The 9,703-nt window shown below is 43.9% G+C and overlaps 1 protein-coding gene across 1 annotated transcript; it reads left to right on the top strand.

The window, feature by feature from the left end:
- The first annotated feature begins 311 nt into the window (after positions 1–311).
- ENSA (endosulfine alpha) lies at positions 312–9,418 on the top strand. The gene is made up of 4 exons (XM_054575091.1): positions 312–512; positions 1,739–1,864; positions 3,144–3,310; positions 6,027–9,418. The coding sequence occupies exons 1-4, from the start codon at positions 312–314 to the stop codon at positions 6,040–6,042; spliced, it is 510 nt and encodes a 169-aa protein (XP_054431066.1). The 3' UTR covers positions 6,043–9,418.
- Positions 9,419–9,703: the final 285 nt, after the last annotated feature.

The raw sequence follows: 9,703 nt of genomic DNA, 5'->3' as shown, positions 1-9,703 counted from the left end.
AAAAAAGGTACCAAAAACATCGTCGTGTGTAGTCAGTGCCATACCCTTCCTGATTGGCCAATAAGCCTACCGCTCAACTCTTCAAGCTGTGCTATAATTGGTCGAGCTTGGGCGCGGGGTGGGTGTTTGGAAAGACTGGGTGAATGGAAGGGGGCTGGTGGTCCCGGGGAGAGATGTGTTTTATTGGTTATTGGGGGTAAATAACCCAACAACCAGGCCGTGGCCTGCATCCTAAGTCCTCCAAAAGATAGAGGTCGAGGTAAAGACGTTTAAAAACGACCAGCATTGGGGAAGGGAGGAGAGTAGTTATCATGACTAGTTTAAGGCGGTGTAATTCTCCAGGGACCTATTTTGATGACTGGGATGGTCTGTTGCCCACCTTCAGTGAGAACCGAACAGGACTGAAGAGGACTGGAGTTCCATACAGAATAACAGCGGTTAAACTTAGACACCAAGAGAGTCGTGACAAGGAAGACGCCCCCCATCCCCCACCCCCCCAGACTTCCAAGGCAGTGCGACTTAGCTCACCCACATTTCCGTGATGAAAACACGCCAAATAAACCTCTTCTTGGGGGTTGCGTTTGACTTAACAACACTTAGTACTGGGCTCAGGGATTCATGAAATACAATTGGTGGTTTATCTGTGCTGGATTTACGAGGGAAGGGAATGTAATTCCACTAAAAAGAGCCACAGATTTGCTTTAGATCCTTTTTAAAAATCGCTAAAGGGGAGTGGGGTCCACAAAAAGCAGGAAGAGAGTAACAACAGTGAAAGCCCCTGCAAGCCAACTGAGCTCTTGGCACGTTCCCCATACAGCTATGACTCGCCCCACTAAGGATGGTATTGACTTTCTGGCAAACACTGTCGGTAAATACTAGTGAACCTACTGTACGTTAATTTTTCCTGAGATTAAAAATAGTGTCATCTTCACCTTTGTTTACCTATCGCCTTCCTACCACATGTTTGTGGAAATGCTGAAGCAATGTCGTCCCATTACTGAGGTGGAGATCTTCGAAGAAGGCCACATAGCTCTAGCCTCCTTCACAGAGACTTCTCAGATGATTATCTTAGACTGAATAAGGAGGGAACATTTCAGCAGATTTATCTGTCCCCTTTGCTTTCCCATTTGACCTGTACTGTGTTAGGAACAGCCAGAGTACTTTCCTACTCATGTATCACCAACAGCCTTGGCTGGCTCTTTTCTCTGTCTTTCCTAGCCTCTGTGCTGAGTGAGCTATGATTTGCTCTGTGATTAAGTTATTGTGTTTAGGTATTACCTTTAACTCAATACTCATAGGTCACCAAGGTGTTTCCCTGGGCGTAGTGTGAGAAGCACCTTGTTTTTTTCTTCTCACAATAATCTTGAGCTTTAGGAATTTGAAGAAAGGTCTGGCTTTATTTAAGAGTAGAGTGGAAATAGCATGTTTACAAGTAGGTGGATTGCCAGGAAAAAAAATAGTATAAAGGTTATCAGATATCAGCAGCAGTTGCTTCTTAGTCTTTAATTTTCCTTATTCTTTTTTTAAATATATTGATTTAGAGAGGGGGGTGAGGGAGGGAGAGAAAAACATCAATTTTGTTGTTCCACTTATTTATGCATTCATTGGTTCATTCTTATACGTGTCCTGACTGGGGATCAAACCCACAACCTTGGCATATTGGGACCACACTCTCACCAAATGAGCTACTCAGCCAGGGCTCAGTCTTTAATTTTATTGGCCCATTTGTTCCTTCTAGGACACGCAGGAGAAAGAAGGTATTCTCCCTGAGAGAGCTGAGGAGGCAAAGCTAAAGGCCAAATATCCAAGCCTAGGACAAAAGCCTGGAGGCTCCGACTTCCTCATGAAGAGACTCCAGAAAGGGGTATGGGACACAATCTCTTACTCTCTTACTTTGGAGCCTCCAAAGGGATGAGATCTGTAGAGGTTCTACTGAATGCTGACCTGGAAGTTAGTGGACAGCAGTACAGGGGAATTAGAAACTTGTAATGAGCAAGGCAAATTATTGTAAATCCCTGGTATGGTATCAGTTATCTTCTGATTTCCCATATAAGCTATTAAGGCTTAATAGGGGCATTTGGATATGGAGGGTTGGGGGGATGAGGGAAGGATGTTGGAGACTGGAATGCTGACTGCCCTAGGCATTAGCCTGTTTGGATGGTGGGAGTTTTAGGACTCCACTTTATAGAATTAGAACTAAATTTCGGGGGCACATCATTTCAGAAGAAAATCAAACCATCTGTCCTACAGATTTCCTCAACTTGAAATGAATAGATTCCTTCAGACCCTTGAAGTTAGCACGACCATTTACCCCTTCAATAGAGACTTATTTTTTTCTCCAGAGTGGTTCTCCTCACCAAGGGAGAGTCTACCTTCATAGCCATCTAGCTCCTGATCAGGTTTCTCAGTCCCCAGAGGTACCTAATGCTGACTGAGGGATTGTTAGTCAGTAAGCTGCCATGTATTCCCCTGTGTGGATGAAATGGAGAGTGAAACAGACCCTGTGGAAAATCCTAGTTGTTGAGTCTTAGTCACAGATGATGATGTGATGCTGATTTGCAGTTTACCTTGCTGTAAGCAAGGCAGGCTTGGGCAGGCTGTTGCAGCCACAGAACATGTGTGGGAGCAGTGGGAGTCAGGAAAAGTACATTATCATCACGAACAAACCCAGTTTCTATTCATGGTCTGAGAAAACACTTCTCAATTTTGAAGTTGTTAGCTGAAGGTTGATCTCCTGCTGATTGCTAGGCTAGCCCCAGGTTGACCTTTCTATGTATCTTATTCCTTTCTGCTTCCCCAGCACCAAGCTTGTTGGTGTCTAGTAGGTCCTCAGTAACCTTTTATGTATAAAATCAGTAATTTTGTTAATCATTCTATACTGAGGAGGCTACAACGGATGTCTCTTAATTCCAAAAATCTATACTTTAGTTGGGAGACTGCTTACATGCCTGAAAAAGTCAGAACATATTTGGGGAGGAGATGTAAGTACATGTAATTAATGCTAAACTATAATGCATGAGGTTAAATCATGGAAGACTTGAAAGATCTGAGAATGGGTGATGGTTTGTAATGCATGGGGGTCTCCTTGCTTTTGAGGATGGCCAGTGCTCCTCACTCACCTAAACCTCCCTCTTGTCCCTTAGCAAAAGTACTTTGACTCAGGAGACTACAACATGGCCAAAGCCAAGATGAAGAATAAGCAGCTGCCAAGTGCAGGACCAGACAAGAACCTGGTGACCGGTGACCACATCCCCACTCCACAGGATCTGCCACAGAGAAAGTCTTCGCTCGTCACCAGCAAGCTTGCGGGGTAACCTGGGCCCCTCTTCTACTCCCCTTCCTCACCCACTGGACTTTTATGTATCGTAGGCAGGGATGGAATGGGCACCTAGTTAGAGATCTTCTCAGCTGAGAAGGTAATGTGTGTTGAAGAGAGACTGAGTTCTTTTCTTTGGTTAAATTGAGTTTTCCTCAATGTAGCCCAATAGGGGCCCAGAAGTAGGAGACTAGGATTGAATAATACTGCAAACTCTCTTTTTCTTCTGTACAAGAAACTGGGGAGACATGATTTCCCCTTTTGGAAGAGAATGTCTCCAAATTGTTTAGGCTAAGCCTTGGGAATAATGTGGCAGGTTTAACATCCAAGGCTAACCGGACATTGTTGGGAAAGGTATATTGAATGAGATCTGTTTTCTGTGCTTGTAAGTGTTTTGTCCCTTAGGCTGCTATTGCTTCATGTTTCCATTATGGCAAGTTTAGAGACTCCTCAAAAAGAAAAACTGATTTGCTTGCCTGAAACTACAATGCCCATTTAGCCTCCCTTAGTCAGTGTCTCTTACAGTTTGCCCTGGCTCTTAAAGATTGGAGAACATTCACATAAAATGGGCACCTTCTCTCTCTCTCCCAGCATGTTGCTTTTGAAAGTATTGTGGGATAGTGGAAGGAGCACTGGTTCAGCAGTCAAAATATATGGGTTTGGGTCTAGTTTCACACAGTCTTGGCAGAAGTGATATGTAACCTTGGTCAAGTTATTAAACCTCTCAAGATCCCTTATTTCCTCATCTGTAAAATAGAGTTGAATATGGATAAGATTGATTCTGATTTTAAAACCCTATAACTGCCAGTTGAAAAACTCTGCTGTTCATTGTAAAACTAAAAGTGAGGAAGGCCCGTGGATGAGCAGCCTACACAGGGAAACCATTTGAAGTCTACATGGGGAGAAAGGAAGTAGAGATTTGGGGGGTTATGAATTCAGGCATGAGGGCCTTATAAGTCTTGTGGTCTTAGGGTCAAAGGAAAAATATATATAAGAAGCTAGCCATGGAGCTCTTGCCTCTGCCCCAGTCCACTTTTCTGGCCTACAGTTTGGGCCTTTGCTGCTAAAAGGCTGCTCCGGCAGCTGAGCTGTAGGCCTCCGGAAACATGCTCAGTCACGCACTTGTAGAGTCCCTCGTTTCTGATGTTCTGATGTAATCAGACGCCAGGTGTATTGTTAGAGAGACAGAAGAAAAGGGATGAACTGAGCTAGCCTCTGGGGCTTAGTACTGCAGCAGGGCTGGAGGAGCAGGTTTTTAGGAGATAATTCACTCTGGAGAAAGCCGGGGAACATGGTTAAGGAGAGAGAGAAGGATCACAGAAATCTGCTCAGTAACCCAGCGCCTATGTGATGAGAAGAGGCAATGCTGATTCATGAACAGGTAGAGGAAAGAGGTTGCAGGTGGCCAGCATCTTCAATCTAGTTATGACTGGCTTGGCCTGAATCTTACTGAATGCAAACTGCTGGTTATGACAGAAAGGGTCAGAGTCAGAACTAACTGTTCAAGAGAGGAAGATTCTGTAATCCTCTCTTGCCCTCTCATAAATTCTGGTAGGCCAAACATTTGACTCCAAGAGAATGACTGATGAGCTTGATGTGCATGTGTGGTGATGGGGTGTATATATATTTCTCTCCTGACCGGCCATTCACTTTTCAGGCTGTCATTCAGATTGGATAGGAAAAAGTTGGTGAGGAAGGAATGGAGAGAGCAGGATCCCTGGATTCCTTGGCTCCCAGACTCCTTGACTGTCACTTGTAATTGTATATAATTTTTGTGTTTCTTGCTCCATTTCCTCATGCTGTCTTCCTTAGTCTAAAGTCCATGTGGGAAGGGGAAAATGCCGAACATCCTTGTATAGTTTCCCCAACTGTCCCAGCCATGTTGTACATAGATATGTCATGTTATTATATATATAAATATATATATAATTTTGTACGTTTTCTTCATCTCCGATCTTCTCGAATTTTGTACTTTCTTCGTTTCTGTGTGAGCCACCTTCTCTATTGGTCAGTTTGAATCCTCAAAACTGAGGTCACAATGAGTCTGTTTTAGGAAGGAGTAGAAGAAATAGGGAAATTAGAAAACTGTTGGTCTCGCTGTCGCTTCATCTGGTTGTATTCAAGGCTAAGAAAATGAGAATCAAGCTACGTACTGTTATTCACCGCGTGTCTCCACAGCATGAAGTACATAACTCCCATGGCAAAGAAAGGTCATATTAGAATCCAAATCCCAATTGCTTTGATTAAACCTAGATTATTAAATCCACTCAAAACAACATGTGTGTTGTCTGGCCCTGGCCTCCACCCGGTTACCACCTCATCACTGTGCCCACGGTCAGTCTCCGCTGCTGTAAGTGGCTGTGGCTATGCATGTGAAACCGAGCCTTCTCCAAGCCAGGAGGCAGCTTACATCCCTGCAAGCCTCCAGTTATTTTGATCTTCTCTAATGAATTGTTCTTCTGTTTTTGCTTTTATGGGCCTCTCCAAAAAGGAAGAGAACATTTGTTTTGTGGATAAGGCTGAAATTCTCTCTCTTTCTCTCTTTTTTTTTTTTAATAATTTTCTATGGATAGGCTTTAGGCATATGCTAGGTAGACTAATGATTGCTAAGTGTAGAAGAGTCATGGGATAGAGACTGGGATGGAGCTTAGGGTTTTTTCCCTTACTACTTGACAGTGTTTTCTTTTTCTTCTTCTGTGTTCATCCACAGTGGCCAAGTTGAATGATGCTGCCCGGGGCTCCGCCAGATCCTGAGACGCTGCCCCCCTGGGTCCTGTGCTGGCTCCTGCCCCTCCCTGCTTTTGCAGCCAGGGGTCAGGAGGTGGCTCGGGCGCGGGCTGGAGAGGCAGAAGCCCCTGCCCGTCGGTGTCCCAGCGCATGGAGCCCCTTGGGCTGAGCACCAAGACCTTGAACCTTTTTTGTTTTACCTTTTTTCCACATAACTGTTGGGAGAAATCTCAGTGAAATCCTTGGGGTTGGGGTCGGGGCTGGGAGGGTTGTTTGAGAGGGTGGGTGGGAAATTTAGGGGAATATGAACTAGGGCTTGGAGCTGATAACATTCCTGACTCTCCTTCTTAACCATGTGGCTGGTGTGGGGTGGGTGTGAGGGGACAGAGATAGAGTGAACTAAAGATGTGGATTTCTAATTTAGCTCTGTAGAAAAATGCTGTGTTTGCTGGGATGTGGCTGCAGGACCAGGTGTCAGGTAAAAGAAACTGTCCATCTAAATATGACACATGCATATAGCTCCTCTGGTCCTTCAGAGCAAGCTGAGAATGCGATTAATGTTCATTGTTCATTTTAAAAAATGTCCTTGAAACAGATTTACTGTGGGGAGAAGGGCAGTGAGTATGGGGGAAAGGGGGCTGTGAGTGTGGGGAGCCCCACAGAGCCCAGGGGACTTTTTCAATATTTGAAATAAAAAAAAAAAAAAAAAAAGACCCACAAAAAAACCCAACCCAGAAATACTCTGAAGCAACTGGTGTGTTTTATTGGGGTTTGGGAAAAGGGAAGAAAAGGTTGAAGACACCATTCAGGGGAGAAGCTGGTGTGGGGCCCTAAGCTTGTAAGGAACAGCAGTCCTTAACGTAGGATGTGTCTGGGCGCTCCCCTTCATCACCCAGGGAGAGGGAGCAAGATGCTGGCGAATAGACCAGGGCTTTTCCTCACTCATGCCCATCCCTGTGTACCTGTAGCTAATGTAGTTGCATCGACCTCAGGCTTTGTTCACAAAATGGAGAGTTTGAGGATGTTTGATCTAAATGATTTATTGACACCTAAAGCTTAGTCCAGGCTAATGAAAAAAAGGAAGCGCACCCTTCCTTTCCCTTTCAGTCTTGTATTTCTTCACAAATTCTGGTTTGTGAAGGAGAAATGTGACCTCTAGTAATAAGCCAAAAGGAGCTCAAGCCCTTCTGCTTGTGGCCAGCAGGAGGCAGCGTGACTTCTTTCCTCATGGTGTCTGAACCATCTCTGCGATCCTGCCACTGAAAGAAGCTAGAAAGGACTTGTGAATGTAATATACAAAAGAAACTGTTACCAAAGGAGAAACAAACTCAAACTTGTCTTCCTGGCCCCACCACATTCACATGTGGTAAACTGAAACTACTTGCCCATCTTGCCAAGTTTGATTAGGAGAGTTTATCATGGTATTTTCCCAAATATGATTGGCTTTTCAAATAAGTACACAAATAAGTACTCAAGATAAGGTTGAGGAGACAGACATTTTAGAGAAATTTCCATCTTATTAAGAAACGTACTTATAAACTGGAGAAGAAATGTTCTGGGTATCTTAATTCAATCTTCCTAATCAGAAGCTTTCTCAATAAGCTTTCAACTACTTAGGGTTTTCCTCATTGCTCTTTTCAGATTTAACCAGGGGACTGTGATGCCTCTTAACCATTTGCCTTTCAATGTCTTGTTTCAGTGTCTTGAACAGTATGCTAGACATTGAGAGAGCCAGGTGGTAGGAAGATATATTAAGGAAAGGCATTCCCTACCTTTGTGGGGAGAATTGTGTAGCTGGAAGAAAATTTATGAAAAAGTTCATATTCTTCAAAAGGTAGAAACTCAAAGCTAGGATATATCATATACAGAGTGCGTCAAAAGTAAATTTATAGCTGTTCACATGGAAAATAATAAAAGAATAACTGATGTGCTTTGCATATTCACAACTGTAAACCTTTTTGTCCCACTCTGTATATCCCAAACCAATCCCTTGACTTCTCTTTGAGTGCCGAACCTAGTTTATGTTTGCCAGGTGCATAAAGCTGGGAAATGAGATCAGAAAGGCTAAGTGTGGGGTCATTCAGTTAGTGCAATTTCATTTTAATACAGGTAAGAAAGTTGAGGTATAGAAATAAGTTACTTATAAGGTGGCAAAGCTAGCTTACTGAAGAGTTTGAGTTAGTATCTAGGCTTCTATAAGATTTTTTCCATTATTCCTAGCTTCCCTGGTCCATAGTTTTAAGCTGTAGCCTTAGGAATCCTGGGGTGCCAAGATATGTTTGGTCTATCTCTACTTCAGTTTAAACTTGCCATTCCCTCTTTTTTGCTCTCTTACTATAGGGCTAGGCAGCCAGGGAAGACCAATTCTGCAGTGCTTCAAATAGCTATTCCTGCCGCTGTTTTAGCTAGGTGTTTTCTAAAATCTTTACTCCAAATTGTGGACTGAGGGTTCTTCCACTCCTCCAACTTGTTTGAATGATGGTTGTGCTGACAGGCCTCAGCCATCTGATGTGCAGAATGTCAGAGATGAAGTCACCATTATTGTCCAGCAGCATTTATTTTAAGCTGATGTGGCCTGGGCATAGAGAATGCAGGCAAAATTAAAATAACTCAGAGTTGCCATGGAGGAGATCTGCAGTGAGCCAGTGGCACCCGGAGAAGCAGCCCTCGTGTGTATATTGCCCTCTGCTGGGACTTGGGGGAGGTTAGCAAAGGGAAGATTTCTTTCCCCCCCACCCCCCCAGATTTTATTTATTTTTAGAGAGAGGGGAAATAAGGGAGAAAGAAAAGGGAAAGAAACATCAATGTGTAGTTGCCTTTCGCATGCCCCTTACTGGGGACCTGGCCCACAAACCAGGCATGTGCCCTGACTGGGAATCGTACCAGCAACACTGGTTTGTAGGCTGGTGCTCAATCCACTGAGCCACAGCCAGGGCAGAAGGGAAGATTTCTTCCCTTCAGAAGCTAAGACATGACAATGGCATATAAATAAAAGCAAATTAATGTAGTTCCAAGCAAAATTTCCAGAGCTAAGAGAAGGGGTCAGGAGATGGGTTGGAAGCTGAATTTTCTTAGATGTGAATGACTTACTAATAAACACAGGGTGAGGGGCGCTTTTCCTCTCAGGAGCACACCTTTCCTCTCAGGTGTGCATCTTTTCTCTCCTAAACTCTAAGGGTCCCCATGAGACTTGCAACTAAAGGAACAATGGGCAGCACAGCTTGTCTCTGGCTTACCCCCCTGAACCTTTTGCCAAGGCCCCCTTTCCTCTGACTTTTCAATAAGCCAACAGCGGCCTTGCCTTGGCTCTCTCTTGCTGCTTCTCACCTAAGCCCTTCCTTATTCCACTGTCCCCAGTTTTAATAAATGTACTCTCAAAAAAAAAAAAAAGGTGAGGCCTCCCATGCTTGGGCAGGAATATTTTAATTCACAAGTAAGTGTTGAACACTCACTCTCCAATTGGAAACGTGAGCTGTTACAGGCAGGTAAACAGTGTAAGAGATGGTGTCTGCCCTGGAGGAAATTGAAGCCTCATTGAGACAACGCTTCTTCATATAATACAAGATAGCATCAAGCAGCGGTAAAATATTTCTGAAAAGGAAAACTCCAGAGGGCTAGAATCATTAGGTGAATATTAGTGGAGAGAATGGACATTGAACT

Source organism: Pteronotus mesoamericanus, unplaced genomic scaffold, assembly GCF_021234165.1.
Source record: "Pteronotus mesoamericanus isolate MK-2021 breed Mesoamerican mustached bat unplaced genomic scaffold, CSHL_Meso_final contig_1108, whole genome shotgun sequence".
NCBI lineage: Eukaryota > Metazoa > Chordata > Mammalia > Chiroptera > Mormoopidae > Pteronotus > Pteronotus mesoamericanus.
Note: the sequence above shows the minus strand (reverse complement) of the source record. Positions and strands in the feature narration are given on the sequence as shown.

What these genes read in the sequence shown, in the direction of transcription:
- ENSA (XM_054575091.1), top strand. Translation starts at nt 312, where the DNA reads ATGACTAGTTTAAGGCGGTGTAATTCTCCAGGGACCTATTTTGATGAC. An exon ending in CCCCCCAGACTTCCAAGGCA is followed by an intron (nt 513 to 1,738) that starts GTGCGACTTAGC and finishes TGTTCCTTCTAG; the next exon opens with GACACGCAGGAGAAAGAAGG. An exon ending in TGAAGAGACTCCAGAAAGGG is followed by an intron (nt 1,865 to 3,143) that starts GTATGGGACACA and finishes CTTGTCCCTTAG; the next exon opens with CAAAAGTACTTTGACTCAGG.